The following is a 20,291-nucleotide window of genomic DNA, read 5'->3' as shown; positions in this document are numbered from 1 at the left end:
TGGGCCTGGAGCTGCAGCAACCCGTGGAAAGGGTATGTCTGACCCTGGGTTTGTACTAGCTGCTGCCCTGGGACCAGGTGGAAGAAGGCCCCTGAGGCCAGGCTTAGGAGATGGGAGTCAATTCAGTAGGGGCCTGATGAGAGTCTGGAAACAGGAGAGCGATGTATAGAATTGAGTTAGACTGAAGGATGGATTCATTTCTGAGCCGGATGCTGAGAGGGGAGATGTGGGGCTACACCAAGGTTAATTGGGAACCCCTGAGATGAAGCAGTGTCCATATTTATATGATGAGATGGAACTGGGAGACCAGAAAACCGAAATTGCTCAGAAGGGAACTGAGCCCTTTGGATGGGAAACAAGAACTCGGGTGGAATGCAGAAAGAGGGATTGTGCAAGAGAAAGAAAGTGGTTGCCAGCCTATCGGAATGAAAACAAACACCTTGAACTTGAAACGAGACTTCAAACATTACTAAACTCTTTGGCAGTTTTCTCCCCTTTAACCAGCCTAGTGCTGGACTATAAGGGAGGGATTATTTCCAATCCCATTGCTGTGGTGTTTTCAGCTCAGAACAGTCTCATGGGAGCATCAACGGTGTAGAGAGCCTGACCAATGAAGGAAATTTGTGAAGTTGTGCTTTGTCTTTGGTAAGTCTTCCCCACCCCCAGCCTCCTGCACAAGGAGATAACAAGGTCCCCCCTTTCCCGAGGAGAATGGCAGTGCCAGCAGGGTATCCTGTGGAGGGATCAGGACTTCTGCTCAGAAGTGTCTCTTGCCAGTGTGCCCCTGAACTTAGTTATTTCCTACTCTTTTCTCTAAATAAGAGCATGGGAGGTCATGGTTATAAGTACAAATAATTTTCTGGGACAGGAAACAAAAGTTCATTACTAACCACTGATCACACTTTAGGGTAAATTGAAGACTTTCACATTCATTATCTTGATCTTCTAAGTAGCCTGGAGGGCCTTAGAGGATTGATGCCTCCCTTTTACAGCTGAGGGAATTAAGACCCAGAGAGGCTAAGTGACTTGCCCAAGAATACACAGGTAGTTGTTGGCAGAGCTGGGACTTGAACCCAGGGCTCCTGACATCCAGTGTGATGCCCTTTCCTAGGTGTGGATGGTGGGGTAGGAGCTGTGATAGTCTGGGGCATGGTGCCCTCTCCAAGGGTGATGTGTGGTAGGGAGGGCACCAGCGGACCTGAGAGAACAAGAACTGGGAACTCTTTCGGCACACCACCAACTGCTGGGACTGAAGCCACAGTCAGGCTCCTCTAAATTTCACCCACTGTCCAGGCCTCTTCTCTCAGCTCTGGGTGAGAGAGATAAAGAGGAGAAGAGAATAGTGGGCAGTAAACCTTGGGCCATCCATCAATCCTAAAACCCAACCCCTCATCCTAGTTCTTTGCTCATCTTGGGGAAGCCTGCCCTGGAGAGCCAGCCCTACAATCACCACAAGCTCCAGCTCTCCCTATTAGAGGCAAGATCACCGTGTAAGACCTTGGCCCCTCTTGGGGACCTCTACAAGCCCCCTTGTGCCATGTGACCACCCAAGCTCACGGTCCCCGAGGTGCTTAAAGCTGGGAGTTGACTGCCTGTGGGTGAGCCCACTGTCAATGGCAAACACGGAGGCTGCTCTTGGTGTAGGAGCTGATACTCTCCACAAAGAACTTGGCCTCCAAAACTCAGGCCCTGGACACATGCTCACAGAAACTATGTCTGAAAGAGACAATGACTTGGCCTTGACTCTAGATTCAAACACCTAGGTCCCAGATAAGCTGCCTCTTGAGGTCAAAGCTACCCTTCCTCAAGGCCCCTGTGGGAGATCCATGCACAGAAGAAAAGCTCAGAAGGGACAATTTATAACTTGTGGGGGCTTTGACCCAGCCTCAGACACTGGATCATCAAGACCTCCTTTAACTTCAAGGCCAAAGGAAGGAAAGAGGGCATCCAAAATGCTCTTTGGACCTGGGCCCCTTTGGGAATTCAAGGAGAGCTTTGAGACCCCCCTCCTGACCCTCCCCCTACAGCGCACGTGTACTCAACAGTTTGCACATGATTACTGAGGTTTATAGGTCCAATGCTGCCCATCCAAGGACGCCAGAGGATGGACCCATGAACCGTAATGAAACTAGATGACCACTTCCTCACCCCTTTCCCGCAGGCCTCACAGGGAAAGAATAAGAGACTGGGAAGTAGCCCCTCCTCCACCCTCTAGGCTCAGATCACGTCTTCAGTATACTATTCTAAAATAAAAAATCGTTAAAAAGTATCAGGATAGGAGTTCAGATGTGACCCATTAGAACATCTTTCATGCTTTAATGTTCTTGATGGCCTAATGAATGTAATTTAATTCAACATAGCACGATGAGAGCCTACTTAAGTCAGGCTCTGTGGTGGGTGCTGAGGATAGGAAGAGAAATTCCAGGTGGTCATTCATGGAACAGTCACAATGTAGTCAAGAAAACACATACACCACTGGTTATCGTTCAGGCCAGTGCTAGGGTTGAGTAATGGCAGAACAGAGGAGGCACTGATTTTTTTCTGAATAGAAGAGAAAAGTTAGGTAGCAGGCTTAAAGAAGGAAAGATAGTTGGGTCAGGACTTTGGGCTGTCTCCAGGAAAGATTCATGATCAAAGGAGGAAGGTGAAATGCATGTGTGTATGAGAAAAGGTTAAGAGCTCTTGGGGGGGGGGGGTGCTGATGCTTGACATATGCAAGTATTGGGTTAAGGGAGAGAAGAATTGAGCCAGCTGTGATTCAGTAAGATCTGGGGCCCAGCAATAAACAGATTAGGCCAGGTGATGGTGTGGAGAGAGAGAGATATTAATAAGAAGACTTGCAATATTGAACACTTGGACAATGTTACCAGAATTGACGAGTTTCTCTCCTGAGGAGTAACATCTATGGCAAGAAATGCGTTGAATCAGGGAGACTATTCCTAGCTTTGGCACTCACAGCTGGGGGACCTTGGATAAGTGACTTGCCCCCCTGGGTCCCAGCTAGCACCTGTACAGGTGCAGGGAAGATATGCTAACCACTGGTGGTGTTTAATATTACATCCCTCCCAGCAGGAAACAGATCGCTCCGTAAAGGGGGAAGCTAAGGAAGACTTAGTGAAAAATTGTTAATAAAGGGTTGGGCACAATTAAGAGAGCCAACAAGAAATGGTAAAATGCCAGGAACTTGCAGCATCTGGAAGCCATTATCACTCCTTGACCTGAAGGTGTAAGGGGATGAAAGTATTAGCTCTGAGGGAGGGGCCTTTCCCACCAGACCTGTAGTCTCTGAGAGAGAAGGCAGCCGCTGCCAACTGTGGTAGGGCAGCACAGAGGCCAGGGGAATAAATACCCTGACCTCTAGCCACCTTCCTGTGCCTCTCAGCTGAACACAGGCCAAAGCCAGAGAGCAGCTTCCAGAGCAGAGTCTGGAGGTCAGCTTCCCAGACACAGCAGTCCAGGGAAGGGACCAGAAGACAGCAATAAAGAATGTCTCACACAGTAGCAGGCTGACAAAATTTGAATCATTATATATCTATTTTAATGTGTAATAAAAACAATATAGCTATGCGTTTATAGCTATATTATAGCTATATAGCTATAAACAATATAGCTATGTAAACTCTACAATATTTAACAATATAGCTAAGTAAACTCAACACTATGAGTTTACAGCTATTACTGCTTAGTATAAGACTAAAGCAGGTCTTTAAATGATTAAAAGTTAGGCAGTTGAAAGAAAAATATTGTGCTAGTACACATGGTACAACAATATGGCAAAAATCACAGAGATGGAATTTATCAAACTGAAGCTTGGGGAATTCGGGGTTGGGTGATATACAAGATTTCTTCCTCTCAGACTCTGTTTGAGTTTCTAAGTGTCTAAACTGAGTACAGCATGTCCTCAAATAACTTCATTTCGTTCAACATCGTTTCGTTATAACCTTGATGAGAAAAAGTCGTTCTGGGCAGGGCCACTGTCTGTGTGGAGTTGGCGCATTCTCCCCATGTCTGTGTGGGTTTCCTCTGGGGACTCTGGTTTCCTCCCATATCCCAGAGATGTGCACATGAAGGAAACTGGTGTGTCTACACTGTCCCAGTCTGAGTGAGTGTGAGTGTGGGTGGAGTGGTCCTGTAATGGAAGCGGGTCCCATCTTGTGACCTGAGCTGCCGGGAGAGGCTCCAGCCACTCCAGACCCTAAACTGAAATCAGGGGGCTGGAAAAGAGAATGATCTGACTTGTTTTTATTAATCTTTCTAAAATGTACGCATAGCTTACATTTATTTCCATGTTTAATATTAGAGTTTTAGGGTCTTTATTCAGAGTTTGGTGATGTTTTTGTGACTAGATATATATATAAATGATACATATATATATATGATATATCATATATATATGTATATCATTTATATATATATATATATATATATATATATAAACCATATATATATATATAAAATCTTGTTTATATCAACTAGCCTATGGTCAAACTGGTTTCATTGTACATCATTTCACTTAAAGTTGCAGTTTCCAAGAACCTATTGATGACGTTAAGTGAGGCCTCACTGTACATAGAAAATGCCAAGAATATGATAATGTACTTTTAGATCATCTCAATTCATTAAAATGTTATGATCATGAACAATATGATGAGATGCTCATGGGACTCCTAGTCATCTACTACTCATCTGAAGATTTTAATTCCTCTTTTGAAGGTTAAAAATAGCACAAGGATATGAGCAATAACATGCATAGCAGCACTATTTGTTACAGTCTCCAACTTGAAACTGGCCAAATTTCCATTGAGGGGATAAAAAAATTGTGATACAGTTACACTGTGTGACAATGAAAATGAACAAATTTAAACTGCATACAGCCACATAGATAAACTCACAAACCCAACATTGAGTGAAAGGAGCCAGGCACAAAGAGTCTGTACTGTAGAATTTCTTCTATATAAAGTTCAAAAACAGGCTAAACAAATCTAAGAGGTGGAAGTGAGAAGAGCGGCCACCATTGCAGGAGGAGGGTGAGGTTGGTGACCGAAGGAGCCACGCAGCAGGCTTTGGGGAGAGACAGAAAGAGAGAGAAATATCGATGTGAAAGAGACACATCGAATTGTTGCCTCCCACACACGCCCCAATCAGGGCTGGGGATTGATCCTGCAAATGAGGTATGTGTCCTTGGCTGGAATGGATTCCAGGAGCCTTCAGTCTGCAGTCCAACGCTCTAACCACTGAGCCAAACCAGTAGTGCTGGGGAACTCATTTCACAGGACAAACTGTACAATCTGTTTGTAAGATCTGGACAATTTTACATTTCCATTATCTTTATCATTCCCAGTCCTCTAATCTTGTAGAATGGAATGAGGTAATCAAAACTCAATTGGCAAAACTCATCAAATCTTTTAATCTGCCTTGGTATTACTCAATTTTATATCTCCCATTGGCAAATATAGACTGTCTCCATTTGAAATTATTACTGGCAGACCTGTGAGATTAGATCAAGGAATGTATGAACCTGCACTGCTAAAAGCAGACCTCCTGATCTACTGTGAAGAATTTATAAGGGCCCTTAAGACTAACAGCTCATAGAGCAATCATTGTATAGCGTGTTTCTGGGAGACACAGATCTACAACATCATGATCTCCAATCCTAAAATAATGTCTATTGGAAACACTATCTCCATAAAGATGCCCTTCAGTCCCAATGGAAGAAGCCATATCAGGTATTACGTACTCTTATGCTGCTAAACTTAAGGGTATTGACACATGCACTCACATTTCTCATCTAAAAAGAACAGCCGCACCTGAATGGTCATCTCAGCCTATTGCAAATCTTAAATTAAAAATCTCTAAACAACCCAAGACCACCACTAGGATTATCATTCCAGTATCAAAGCAGATAGCACCTGATGTAGATGGCTCTCCTAAGACCCCCAACCAGGCCAGTCATACATAATTCCACCCAGAAACCCTTGTGCTTGGTCTTCCTTTTGACCACCTTTGTTTCATTTACTGATTACATTGCTATTATGACCTAATTTTTGCCTGAACAAAACTCTTGAGAAAACATTCTTCCTTTTCTTAGGTCTTTAACCTAATCTGAAGATGAACATACTCAAATTTTATGTCTGCTTACTGGAATGACTACTCTATTTCCCCTTCAACACTCTTTTGTTACTGCCATTCAACGATTATCCAATAGCACCAATTTAGTCATACTCATGATGAACCAGAATTAGTGACTTTGCCTTTAAGCTCTGAAAGCTTACAAAACCTAATTGGACATGAAGTTGGATTTAAAGTCCTACTTTATTCTCAAACCTCAAGAAGTGTTGATGGAGCATTCAACCTTCCTGTAGCCAGATTCATTCATAAGGTTCCCCCAACACACAAGGAAATACCCATAAATCCAATCTGGATTCTTCCTGATAACTTGTCTGTTTTGAAAAAATAAATGGCTCAGGCAGAATCTTGGATTTCGTCCCTTTGAAAATGTGTAACTACACTCTTTTGGATGATTCAGATGAGCATGACCTTACACCTCAATGAGCCTGAAGCAACTACCATGTTACTACATCTTGCAATGTCACTCTAATGTGGGGAAATTTAGGGAACAACGCCGCTCAGTCCTGAAAAGCAGATGTCTTTCCACTCCTAAACACTAGTTCTGGACTAGGTAAAAAATCTAGTATTTAATGAAAACGAAATGAAATCTATCTCTTAGGGAATCTCAGGTGGAAAACTTGGAAGAATCAAACCCATGCTAATCTTTCTATCCTGACCCAAATACATAGAGAGCACCTGAGGTTTATTACCACCCAAAGTGTGAGGACATGGAGTCACTGCCTCAGAAATAGGACTTAATACTTCCCTCAGAGCCTGGTTTGAGGGCACCTGGTGCTCCTTCTTTTTATTTTTCAATTAATTTTTTTATTTTATATTTCAATTACAGTTGCCATTCAATATTATTTTATAGTAGTTTCAGATGTACAACACAATGGTTAGACATTTATGGAATTTATGAAGTGACCACCACCTCCCCCAATAAGTCTAGTACCTATCTGGCACCACACAGTTATTACAGTATAATTGACTATATTCCCTACGCTGTACTTGACATCCCTTGACTCTTTTGTAACTATCAATCTGTACTTCTTAATCCTTTCACCTTGTACACCCAGCCCCCTAACCACCCTCAAATCTGGCAACCATCAGTTTGCTCTCTGTACGAGTCTGTTTCTGTTTTGTTTGTTCGTTTTTGCTCTTTTTTAAAAATATTTTTTTTTATTGATTTCAGAGAGAGAGAAAGGGAGAGGGAGGGAGAGATAGAAACATCAATGATGAGAGAGAGTCATTGATCGGCTGCCTCCTGCACATCCCCTTGCTGGGGACTGAGTCCACAACCCGGGCATGTGCCCTGACCAGGAATCGAACCTCCATTTCCTGGATCATAGGTCAATGCTCAACCACTGAACCATGCTAGCTGGGCCATTTTGCTCTTTAGATTCCACACATAAATGAAATTATATGGTATTTGTCTTTCTCTCTCTGGCTTATTTCACTTAGCATAATACCCTCTAAATCCATCCCTGTTGCCCCAAATGGTAAGATTTCATTCTTTTTTATGGCAGAGTAATATTCCATTGTGTCTATGTACCATTTCTTTATCCATCCGTCTATTGATGGGCCCTTAGGTTGCTTCCATATCTTCGCTATTGTAAATAATGCTGAAATAAACATACAGGTGCATGTATCTTTTCAAATTAGTCCTTTGGGTCATAAGGTAGTTAGTTCCACGTTTAATATTTTTCAGGAACTTCCCTACTGTTTTCCACAGTGGCTGCACCAATATGCCGTCTCACCAACAACAAACAAGTGTTCCCTTTTCCCCACATCTTCGCCAACACTCGTTTGTTGGGCGCTTTCTGCTACCTTATTTTCCAAATCGCTTTCTGATCCTCTGTGTTCATCTAACCTGCTATTGATTTCTTCTAGTGTGTTCTTCATTTTAGTTATTATATTCTTTAATTATGATTGCTTTTGTTTACGGTTTCCATGTTCTTTTTTATGCTTACTACCTCTTTGTTGATGTTCTCACTAAGTTTCTTGATCACCCTTAAAGCCAGTGTTTTGAATTCGAAGCTGGTAGTTTACTTGCCTCCATTTCGTTTCGTTCTTTTTCTGGAGTTTTGTCCTATTTTTTCATTTGTGACATGTTTCTTTTTTCCTCATTTTGACTGTCTCCCTGTGGTTGTTTCTATGTATCAGGTAGAACTACTACATTTCCCAGTCTTGGCACAGTGGCCGTATGTAGTAGGCGTCCTGCGGGGCCCAGTGGTGGGTCTCCTCTTTACCTGAGCCAGGTGCTCCAGGGGTGTCCCTTGTGCGCGTTGTGTGTGCTCTCTTATTGTAGTTGGGACTTGATTGCCGTTGGCACATTAATGGGTAGGACTGATGCTCAGACTGACTGGCTGTGAGGACTAGCCTTGACTACGGAGGACAAGCTGTTGTGTGGGGGATGACCTCATGAAGCAGGATTCACTTTAGCAGGTTTCTGGTGTCTGTTGAGTCCACCCTTTGGGTTTGTCATTTGTGGCACTAATTGGGTGGTGCTCTGTTGTGTTCTGAAGGCAGCAACCAGGTGTGTTGGTTCTGGGGACTCTTGGGAGGTGCTCCAGTGCAAGCTAAAGTCAACTACTCTCTGTGTCTGGCCCAAGGCCACCTGGTAGGAACTACAAAGTATTCCTTGGTTGGAAGCTTTCTACGCTGGGCTCAGAGGCACGCGGGAGTGGTTATGCTGTGAACGAAGGCTGGCTTCCATCAGTGCTGGGTTTGGGCCACAGAGGTACGGGGGGAACTCTGAGGCCAGCTGCTGCTTTTTTGGAGCTTGTAGACCTTTGAGAGGTTTTAGGAAAGTTTGCAGTGCGAAGTCAAGCTGGCCACTTTTGTGGATTAGCTCTGAAAGAGGTTCTAGCTAGGTGCGTGAATTGGGTGGGGCTGGAATAGTGTTAGGCAGGTTAACGGAAAGCTCCGATTTGGCGTGGCCTGTGCCTGAAGGCTCTGCTCTGTGGAGTGGGGGCTTGAGGAAAGCACAATGGTACCTGAGGGCACTTTAACTGGAGAGAGCTGCCCCACCAGCCCTCACCCTGAAGCCAGACAATTTCGTTCCTTTTGGTATGTACCTGGCCCTTTTCAAGCTGCTGCCCCAGCCCCAGAGCTCAGAGCAAGTGAGTCTGTTAGCAACTAAATCCTTGCTCAGCCCTTTAAAAGGAATACATGGGACTCCAGAAGCCCTCTGCCCCACCCTGATGGATTCCCCGCAGATTTTCACAGCCAGATATTGTGGGGACTCCTCTTCCTGACACTAGTGGTCTGAATTGGGGAGCCCAGTATGGGATTGGGACTCCTTGCTCTCAGCGGGCACATCTGAAGCCAAGATATCCCTGCTGATTCTCAATCACCACACATGGGTGTGGGACCAACTCATTTTAGGTCTCTGCCCTTCCTACCAGTTTCCACACGTCTTCTTCTTTATATCCTTAGTTATAGGAGTTCTGTTCAGCAAGGCTTCAGGTGGTTCTCAAGGGTGGTTGTTCTGTAATTTAGTTATGATTTTGATGTGGCCGTGGGAGAAGCAAGAACAGAGTTTACCTATTCCACCATCTTGACTGGAAGTCAAAACTGAATGTTTGATCTGGGCTAAACCAAATGGCTACATCGTGATACAAATGGTTCTGCATTATTGAACTTTTTATTAAAAAATAAAATTTTCACCTAGCAATAGACATAAGCAGTTAATCAGGTATTGCATACCATAAGTCTGCTTGTCAGCACCAATCACAGGTCTTTCAACACAGCTTGTAATCCTTTTGAAAAATCCCCTTTTTCTGTCTTTATAAACTATCTCCCTATCTTTTCCCTTTGGAACACACTTGGGTTTCTACCCAAATCTGTGTCTACTGGATTGCAATTCTTTAAAAAGACCCCCAAATAAAGATTTTGTTTGTCTTGCAGTTCTTGGTTAAAACTGATTTCCACACCCCTCTAAGAGGTGTCCTTGAGCTCTAAGGAATATCCAGCCATGATCCCCTTGAAGCTCCCAGGGCTCTTTGTTAATAGTTCTTCTCTTATATCTCATCGTGTTACTGGTTTTGTTAATTTATTTTAAAATATCCTCTTCAGTTAGACCATTTGGTCCTTCAGGGCAAGAACCATGACTTAGGTGGGCTCTAGAGTCTAATGGCTTAGGTTCAAATCCTGACTTTCCACTTCTTGGCCATGAGACCTTGGGCAGTTTACCCATTTCCCTAAGGTTTTCCAGACCTCACTGTCCTTGGAAAAGATATGGGAATAAGAAGATCCTACCACATAAGGGTGTTCTGAAGGTAAAAATGATTAATTTATATAAAGCACTTAGCATAATACCTGGCACATAAGAGGCACTCAGCAAATGTTTGTGCAATTTAATATAATGGACAGAATGAGGACCTGAATCTACGTGTGTGAAGATGTGTCCCACAGCTTCCAAAAAAATGTTGTCTGTGTGGAACTCTTTCTTCCATCTGAGCTGCCCTCTGCCAACAGAAAGCCTCCCCCTGATGTTTTTGTCTTTTTCCCTTCTTTGTTTGTTTCACTCCTGTTTGCTCACAGGAAACATTCCTAGAAAAACCTCAAGGGACTGACTTCCTTTGTACTTCAGGGCAGCAGACAGAGCTTGTGTTCTGTTGGCTGCAGCTGTGCTCCAGCCCCCCTGGGGACTGAGGGAAAGACTGCATCTCAGGAAGATGAGAATGGGAATTGGACACAAGGTGAAGCCCGCCAGGAGAAAAAGACAAAGGCAATGGCTGGACCAGAACCCCCACAACAAGGTGGTAGTAGAGGGCCAGGGATTCCCGATCCCCTACTTCACACACATCCTCAGTTTTGGCTGCTACAGCTTCCTTCCTTTCTTTCCTTCTGGCCGCTTATAAAAAAAAGTCACATCAGTGCCACCCCTAACAGCTTTGAAAATACCAGGTCCTGGAAAAGGCACAGCTTTTTTCTTGGTGTCAGATGAGAGCCATTTGGCTGGCACGAAGAAACAGGCCATCTGGAGAGGACTCTGAGACCTCAGTAACTTGAACCAGGGACTCCACTCATTTTTATTTATTGTAAAAAATAATATTATAACAACATGAAAGGCCATTTCTTAAAAAGGAAGAAAAGATTACTCATGATCCCACCATCCTAACACCACAACTGTTTCCTTTTCCTAAGCTCTCTTCCAGTTTTTGGCCACATGATAGTTTGCATATAATCTCTCTCCTCTTTTTTGTTTTCAGTTAATATTATATCTTAAGCCTTTTCCAGTGTTAATATGATCTTCACTTTGGCCTCTCTCTCTTTTTTTTTAAACGGCAAATATTCCAGCTGATCTGACCGAGGCATAGTTAATGATTCCTTAACCCTTGGGATTCTTGCTCATCCCCTTGAATCTTTGAGGTTGGCTCTTGGCAAACTGTAAATGAAAGGAAGTTTGTTTTCTGGGCACACAGCATTCCTTACAGAGCTTCTTTCTTCCCTGCTAGCAATTTTAGCCCAAGAGCTCTCTTGGCATATCCCAATGCCAACCTGCTCTCTAAGCCTATTCAGTGGGCTATTAAAAAATAATAATATAGGCCCTGGCCAGGTAGCTCAGTTGGTTAGATCGTCGTCCTGAATGCAAGGTTGCAGGTTTGCTCTCTGGTCAGGGTACATATAAGAAGCAACCAATGAATGCACAAATCAGTGGAACAACAAATCGATGTTTCTCTCCCCCTCTCTCCCTCTCTTTCTCTTTCTCTCTCTCTCTCCCCCCTTCCTCTCTGTAATGCAAAGGATCAAGGCAGGGGGAGGTTCACACTAGATCAGGACAGTCCGAAGGAAAACTGTGGAGCCAAAGGTGGATGAGACATGACTATTTGTCTGAGGCCGGCTGAACGTACACAAGAGACAAACCACACACTCTTCTTCCCGGTGGCAGCCCACCGGGCATACACGGGGGGATGAACTGCACCCCAGGGGACAAGCTGAACCTCTGAAAGTCCCCGGCCAGTCTTATAGGGGCCAGAACAATAGTGGCTCTCAGGCAAGGATGGGTCAGACATTAGTCAGCTAACACGGCATCTGTTATGACTCTGTTATGTCATGTTTATATAATTGGGGTCTTCACTGGGAGAAGGGGGTGAGAAAGCCTAAGTGTTTTCCCTTTTCCCACACTTTCTCTCTAAAATCAATAAATAATAATAAAATAATAATATTAATATAGTTCTAGTTTTCCCTTAAAATAAAGGCAATACATGTTCATGTCCAATTTGAGAAATACATAAAAGCAAAAAAGATTAAAAAATCTGCTGTAATCATGCTATTCAATATCATATGCCACAGTTCTTTATTGCTTTCAAATATGTTAGCATTTTTTATCCCACTTGTCCCGGCTAGGTTCCTTTCCTCACAGACCCTACTCTGCCTTCCAACTTTACTCAGAAGCTAAATCGTGTTTTAATGATAATGGCTGAATAAGTATACCCTACAAAGTATATTATCTGAGACATTAGGTACTTGGTTTAGGTAAAAATGTGCACAAACAGGTCACAATGCATCAGTTGAGGCACCTGAGGTTAACTAGTTTAACCTATAGTGGAATTGACTGGCTCAAAACTGGGAATGTATAGCAAGCAGTAGGGTGGGCTGTGGGGTGGTCTGATCTAATGGCTCAAAAATGTCAAAAAGGAAATGGTTTCTTTCTAACCTCTCTGCTTCCCACAGCATTATTCTCTTCCTCAGATAATCTCTTCCTATAGTCACCATTGTTGCTTTATCAGCAGCTTGTGAGGCTACTTACTGCCTGGCTCCTGTGTAGCAGGAAATGGAAGCATCTCTCTCCCACCATCCAATAAATTCCTGAGATTCCCTCTGATTGGCTCAGTCTGGTTCCTATGGCGACCCATGGACCAAACCTAGAAGCAAGGAGGGTGGGGTGACTGGGTGGCTTAGACCAGCAGATCTCAAACTCTGGTCACAAGACCCCTCTTACACTTCTAAAAGTTACTAAGGATCCCAAAGAATCTCTTTAATGGAAGTTTTACCTATTGCTGTTTGCCAAATTAAATTAAATTCTTGCCCTGGCCAGGTAGCTCAGTTGGGTAGAGCATTGTCTTGATGTGCCAAGGTTGCGAGTTTGATCCCTGGATGGGGCACATACAAGAATCAACCAATGAATGCATAAATAAGTGGAAAAACAAATAAATGTTTCTCTCTAAAATCAACCAATAAAAAAATAATAAATTAAGTTCTGTTTAAGACCAGGTTGATAGAAAACAGCTGAATTTTCATATCTGCTTCTGCATCCAACCTGTTGCAAATTGTTTTGGTTAAAATACATGAAGAAAATCTGCTTCACATCAACATGTACTTGGAAAAGGGAGAAGTATTTTAATAGCTTTTAAAAGAAAATTGTGGATATTCTTCTTTGATACTACACCAAAATTCTCCAAGAGGTAATTTCTTAAAGGTTGGTTGCACTGTGGAATCTGAAATCTTATATATAAACTTTTCATATAGTTAAATTAAAATCCATTGTCTGCCTTGCATATAAAATCAATTATTTTGTAACATCATACATTAGCCATTTGGAAAACATTGTTTCACTGAGTAAATGCAGATCTTCTGAATGTTGACACATAATACATTATCCAATATCCAAAAATCACATTCCTTAATTTCACCATCAGAAAAGTCCTTAAATATTGAGAAATGCCAAACTCATAATGATACAAGTTTTCCAAAATTCTAAATTTCTTTTGGAAACTGGAATTTTTTCATCACTGGCAACAGTCAATTATTTTCCTTGAACAAATAGGCTCACTTAGTTCATTTTCAAGGAAATGTCTACCAAATACCCAAGCTGGAATAACCAGAATTTGTCAGTTGTTTTATCAAGTAAGAATAGTGTTTCATGATATAAAACAAACAGCTAGTTCAGCTTGCAATGCAAATGACTGCACAAGTCAATCATCATACTTTAGTAGTTTGTAGCAAAAGTGTTTTTCAAGCAGTTTTCATTGTTATTAAAAAGAGGCACATTCAATGACTGAGATTATAATAAAGTTAATAGTTTTTACTGCTCTAGTAAGAATGTTCTTAAATGAAACTGCACATTTCAATTTTTTTTTTTTTTACCATGAGTATGTGGTGGTAGAGAATATTAGTACAATTTGGTGCAACTACCTTGATTTGTGAAGGCACCCGCAGTTTTGCACATTTTTGCTTTGAACCATCAGTGAGAATGGTAAGTAATGCCTTAGATTATTATGAAATAATTTTGACTTCAGACATTCCCTGAAAGGTCCTTAGAGACCACCAGGGGTCCACGGATCAAACTCTGAGAAACACTTAGATCAATTAAACCCCACTCACGGAGCTAAGAGTTGGGCAAACTTCCTTAAGAGGGGCAGGGTGGGATGGATGCTGGGGGCAACCAAATGCCTGCTAACACAATGACCAACGTAATGAGCATAAGGAACTGAATAATTAAAAAATCATGGTTCCTGAACCAGATTTACAGCCTCTCTTTCTAAATATATCTTTACTGATTTCAGAGAGAGGAAGGGAAAGGGAGACAGAGAGATAGAAACGTCAATGATGAGAGAGTCATTGATCGGCTGCCTCCTGTACGCGCCCTACTGGGGATGGAGCCCGCAACCCGGGCCTGTGCCCTGACCAAGAATATGACCAAGAATACGATCTCCTGGTCAATGTTCAACTGCTAAGCCACGCTGGCTGGGCCCAGGTTTACAGTCTCTCTGCTAGTACGGTCCAGAAGCTTTTTTGACACCAGGTGCTGACATGAAGAGGTTCCAGGTGAGGCTTTGAGATCTATCGGTGGATCCTAATCTACTGTTGGGGGATCTCTGTCTTAATCCAGAGCAGTCGCTAGAGATGGCCCTGCAGTCAGTGAAAAGGACGTTTTGTGGCAGGGCTTGTCTTTGTTTCACAAGTGGGTCAGCCTGTTTCTCCACCAAATGTGAGTGGGTTGCAGGAGGTGGTGGGTACAAGCGAAGCTAAACAGCTGTCCTATCAGGTTGAGATAGGCAGCAGCCTTAAGTTCCTGATTTTCGTCACCACTACCTTCCAAACCAGGGTACTGCTGACCCCCAAGGCAGCCAAAATGCTTCCAGGGCCTGTTCTATGGATAAGGAGTACCTGGGAGAAAAGGGGAAGAGTAACTGAGCAAAGAGAGGTAAAGTGTCTCATCAGGCAGGCAGGCCTCAGGCTGGTCTCCGAGAGAGAGGGGGTGAGGTGCTCAGCATTCTCTGCAGCTGTCGCTGACCCAGGCAGCTGCTCTGCCTGGCCAGCCTTGGACAACCTTCTGGATTAGATCTCCAAGGGAGAGCTTTTCCTCCACTTTTTTTTTTTTTTTTCTTTTCAAAATGCTCAAGTGTCCTCACCTTAGAACAATCCAGAAACATTTTTATGACAAAATCTTTTTGGGAGGTGTGAGGACAAAGTCCTCCCACCCTTTCCTTTCGAAGGCTTCCTTCCTTCCTGAGTCACTTTGTTACTCAGATACACATTTTTTTTCTAGCACTCCTGACCTCAGAGAAGAACACAGACATCTTCAAATCCTGTTTGGAATTGTGCAAATCCTGCAGGAGCCCTTGAAATAAAAGAGTGACAAGACTCTTGGCTTATGCAAATATATTTGGCTCAAATTCTAGGATCTTCCCTTTCAAACAGGAAGTGGTATCACAGGCACAAAGGGATGATGCTAGGAGTTCCTTAACCTTAAGGGAAATTCCGAAAGCGGACCGACTTCACTGAAGCCAGTCAACAAGGCATAAGGCACAAACATGTTGCAGGCGCAGAATACAAAGCCGGCTGTTACAGAAATAACACATCAACGTTTTAAGCTCTAATTTCTGAATTTGGGGATTCGCTAATTCTGTTTTCTTAAATTCTAGAATCAAAGGGGACTCCGGAGGTATGGAAGTGGCCGCTCCAAGTACAGCTTCTGATTCTGGCTCTGTCACTAAATGATTTAGGGTGACTGACTCACTTCTGCTCTCTGGACCACCATTACCCCCTCTGTAAAACTGGCGGATAATCCGCGCCGTCCCTCTCTCTTTTATCCTATGCGTGGAACAATATAAGGCTGTTCCACAAGTTCCCAGATACGCCCAGGCTGCCTTCTTGCTGGTCTGGAGGGCCCCAGAAGTCGTCCTGGGGTGCAGTGCTGGCGAGCAAAGCAGGCGACCACGTAAAGCCCCCCCAACTCACTGGCTCGGCACCTACAGTCCTCCGCGCAGTAAAAGCCTATAAGCCGTCTGAACACATCTTTTGTTCCTTCCACCATCTAACCGCACGCGGAGTTCGAGAGAGTGGAGGTTGCGCGGGCCCCCTCGCCCCAGCCCGCCTTGGGTGAGCCCTTGCAGGGTCGCCCGGCTCCCCCAATCCCACTGGGCGGAGGGGCGGTGCGTCCCGGGGGCGGGGCCACGCGGTAGCCCTCGCGCACTCCGATTGGTCCTCCGTGTCCTCGTGACGCGGGGTCCCGCTCCCACGCCCTCCTCCGCATCCGCGCGGGGGCGCAGAGGGTCCGGGGCTGAATGGGCGCGAGCGCGGCGCCCGGGGCAGGCGGGCGCGCAGGGCCGGGTGCTGGCAGGGGGCCGGCGCCCTCTCCCTAGTATGCGGACGAAGGAGGCGGGTGGCGTGGAGCGGCGTCCCCTGCAGGCGCGAACCGAGGCGGCGGCGGCGGCACCTGCCGGCCGAGGTACGTGGCGCAGCCCCCTCCTCGGCGCAGCGGGGCCCGCGGGCTGGGGGCGGCGGCGGCGGCGGCGGCGACCCGTCTTCGCCCCTGCCTGGCTGTGCCTGGCAGCTCCGCCCCAGCCCCCGCGGGCAGCGCCCACGGCACCACTGCCCCAGAATCCCCTTGCGGGGAGCAGGCTCGGGCCGCGTGGGCGGGCGTGGGGCGCTGCGGCCCGCGCAAGTGTGGACGCGGTGGAGGCGCTGGGGTGAACGCCGAGGTGTCGAGTGCAGCCGCAGTGGCCCTTTTCCCCCAAGCTTTCTGCAGCGGCTCGGGATTTAATTCATTGCTGGAAGCTGTGGAGCCAGCAGAGCCGAGTTAACTTCTTTCCCGGAGACGGGGTTGGGGGACGCTTTACAAGGTAACGAGCAGCTCCGGAGAAACCGCGGTTTGCATCCATGGGAAGGCATAATGTGTGATGTCTGCAGGTAGAAACTCGTCAGTGACCTTTCCTGCCCCCGCTCTGCGCAAGAGACACGTTTTGGTGACTTTGGTTTCTTCTGATTTGTAAGCAGTGACTTGACCTGGGTATGCGTTTATTATGCGCCTTTAAGTGTGTAAGTAACACCAGGTTTTTCAGAGAGCGTCTCCGAGGAGCTGGGCGAATGGGGAGAGGCGGGGTCCTACCTCCACCCGCCACCAGCTGGGTGACCTTGGCCGACATCTGTGCCCCTGTGGGGCTCCGTCTCCTGGTCTGTGCTGAGAGGTTTGACCTGCTCGTGACCGAGGTCCCTCAGAGGCCCCTGGTTCCGTGGTTCTGACCCCAGAATGTGTTTAGGAGTGACGAAGGTCCTGCAGAATCACAAGTTGATTTGAAAGACTAATTTTATGTCCTCATGTCTTAATTCATGTACTAGACATAACCTCTGCTTAATTAGGTATCTTTTGTTTAAAAGAGGAAATGGTTTTACGTGCTGTGCTTTAGCTGGCACCTTTGGGTTGCCTGCTCTTTGTGCCAAGCACTGTGCTGGGTGCTGGGGTTATAAAGAGGAGGGAGACTGATCTGGCCTTGGGACTGCTGATCGTTTTCCACAGAGATGCATGTCCTGAAACTGTGGAAGAGGAATCCGTGTCTGTTGGAAGGAGGACACAAGACTCAACAACAGCCAGGACGGGTTGTGGTTTTACTTGAGTAATCCTGTAAGCTTGACAGCTTTGAAGAATGCCTTACAGATATCTCTCGTGGTAGTCCTGGGAATCACCTAAATTCCAACCAGTGCTTGCTTGGGCAAGGAGAGGCTGCTGTGAGCTGCAAGAACGCTGTCATGGGTCTTTTTACATGTCTGTCCATTATGTGTGAGTGCTGCTGTTCCTGTGATACGAAATGAACCTTGCTTATAATTAGTAGCCGTTTCTTCCTCTAGGCAAGAAAAGAAATGGGTGAGATAAGAAGGCATGAAGAGGCTTATGGAAGAGAGAAAGAGAGGGCTGACAGGCATAAATGCTAAAAACTTAAGTTTATGACTGTCTATTTTGAAAATAACTATAATTTTGGCACAAACAACCAAATTGTCCCATGTTACCAAAATAGATTAGTATTGAATTTTAAGGATATATTCAAGGCAGAATAAGAACAAACCCTTTGTTCTTTCTTTTGCCTCCTCTAGCTCTTCCCTGCTTTGGCAGCAATAAGGGATATTTATCTAGCAGGTTGGCTCTTGGGAGGTGAATGGACAATAAAAGAGGATGGTAACAATTACCTGGCTGCCCTGTCAGTCTTCATATCTTCATGGGCCTCCTGTATATGTGTATGTATGTATGTATGTGTGCATGTATGCTCAGCTTTGAGATCTACAGACAAAGCTATTTTATTCCGATTTTTAATAACTACATTGGTAGTTCCTCACTGCTAGGTGATTAGTGCAACTGTCACTTTTCATCGCCACTTTTCACCAAGGAGACTGAGGCAGGAGTTGGACTAGGATTTGCACCAGTTTCTACCTGGCTGTACCCTGTATGTTCTCAGCAAGTGCAGTCACCTCTGGGCCCCAGCCTCCCTTGGGTCAGGCAGCAGGACTGGCTGAGCTGTGGGAACGCTTTAGCTCCAGGAGCCCCTGTCTTCAGGGAAGAAGTTCTCTGGCCAAACTGCTTTTCTCCATCTCAGCTCCCTTATTTCTTACTGCAAACGCTGCTGGGAACCTCTCCTCCCTTAGCTTTCGTGACATTGTACTTTCTATACTTTGTTTCTCCTTCTCTGATCTGCCTTCCCTGCACCTCTGGATTTCCACTTAAGAATTCCCTCTTGCCATAATGCAGCAATTGCCAATTGCTGCAAGAATTTTTAAAACATACCCCTGACTATTTAGTGAGGGGCACTGGCCTCTTTTCCCTTACATTGTCAAATAAAAAAAATGGCAGCAGCCAACACAACAATAGCCATCCGGTGTAAATGAATCAAAATTATACCTAATTTTTTTTTTTTTTTGTCAGATCTGCAGAAAAACATGTTTCGGTGTGCTGCAGAATTTTAGTAGTTTATGTGTGCATGAGATGAAAAAGGGTGAAAATCGCTGCCCTAGAAGAAAAGCCCCTTTCTTGTTTTGTTTTTTGAGGCCATACAAGACATTTTTGTTTTCTTACATGCCATAGGAAACTTTCCAGGATTAAGCGATTGGACGGTTCATCAACTCATGTACCCATGAATTTCCCCACTTCCCTTTAAGTTTTTAGTATCTGGAATCATAGTAGTTAAGAATCATATGATATGATACGATTCATTCAAAGAGAGAAAATTGATGAAAACAAATTAAATTTTAAAAGTCTACTTTGATGAAATAGTAGCCCTGTCTTTTGAAGTTAAGGCTTTTTTCAGGCCAGGTGCCATTTTCATGAGTAAAGGCCCGTATGCGTTACATTCAGAGCAGGAGCAGTTTCTCTAGTATACATTCAGAGCTCCCCCTTCCCTGGCCTTCCTCTCGCCCCACTTTCTGCCTATCTTTGCCCCGCTTTTTCTTCCCCTTCTATCTGTCCTTCACCTCTGTTCTGCTTTTCACATCTGGTGCTCATTTCCTACGTAGACTACAGCAGCAGGAGAGCACCGAGCGCGTGCTTTATCAAGGCCGCCGGTATGCTCCCCTCTTGGCTGGTCTTATCTGTAACTAAATCCTTAGTCACCCAGGACTTGGTGGCTGGTGCCGGCTTCTTGCTTACCCTTCCCTAGACCAGGGCCGTCCAATGGAAATATAACCCAGGCCACACATACAATTTAAAGTTTTCAGGTAGCTACATTTCAAAAATGAAAAAGAAATAAGTGAACCAAATTTGAATTTTCCAGGAAGACAAAAACTTATCAACTTCTGAACACCTAATTACACAGCTTTAAACAATGTAAAGTAAAATAACAAAATAACAAAAACAGTTGACAAATCTGCCATCATAGTGGGAGATTTTAGTATAACCTTTTAGTAACTGGTAGAATAAGCTGACTAAAAACTAATAATGAATTATTTTTAAAAAAACAAAACACAAT

At 44.6% G+C, this 20,291-nt stretch overlaps 1 protein-coding gene across 5 annotated transcripts in view; it reads left to right on the top strand.

Annotated features, from left to right (window-relative positions):
• Positions 1 to 477: 477 nt before the first annotated feature.
• The window catches only part of ST3GAL5 (ST3 beta-galactoside alpha-2,3-sialyltransferase 5), a gene marked incomplete at its 5' end in the record, with an annotated part of 61,721 nt that continues 41,907 nt past the window's right edge, over positions 478 to 20,291 (top strand). Inside the window, one exon of one of the 5 annotated variants that reach the window (XM_081156985.1) lies at positions 478 to 645. Coding sequence is in view for 2 of the 5 variants with exons in the window: in XM_081156987.1 (XP_081013113.1) it covers positions 16,705 to 16,789 (85 nt within the window). Of the gene's footprint in view, positions 646 to 16,611; positions 16,790 to 16,815; positions 17,184 to 20,291 lie in introns of those variants that run through there. The other 4 variants (XM_081156986.1, XM_081156987.1, XM_081156983.1 and 1 more) reach the window with 4 other exon arrangements.

Source organism: Miniopterus schreibersii, assembly GCF_964146895.1.
Source record: "Miniopterus schreibersii genome assembly, chromosome: 13".
NCBI classification, from domain to species: Eukaryota; Metazoa; Chordata; class Mammalia; order Chiroptera; family Miniopteridae; genus Miniopterus; species Miniopterus schreibersii.
This window is presented reverse-complemented; position numbering and strand designations above follow the sequence as displayed.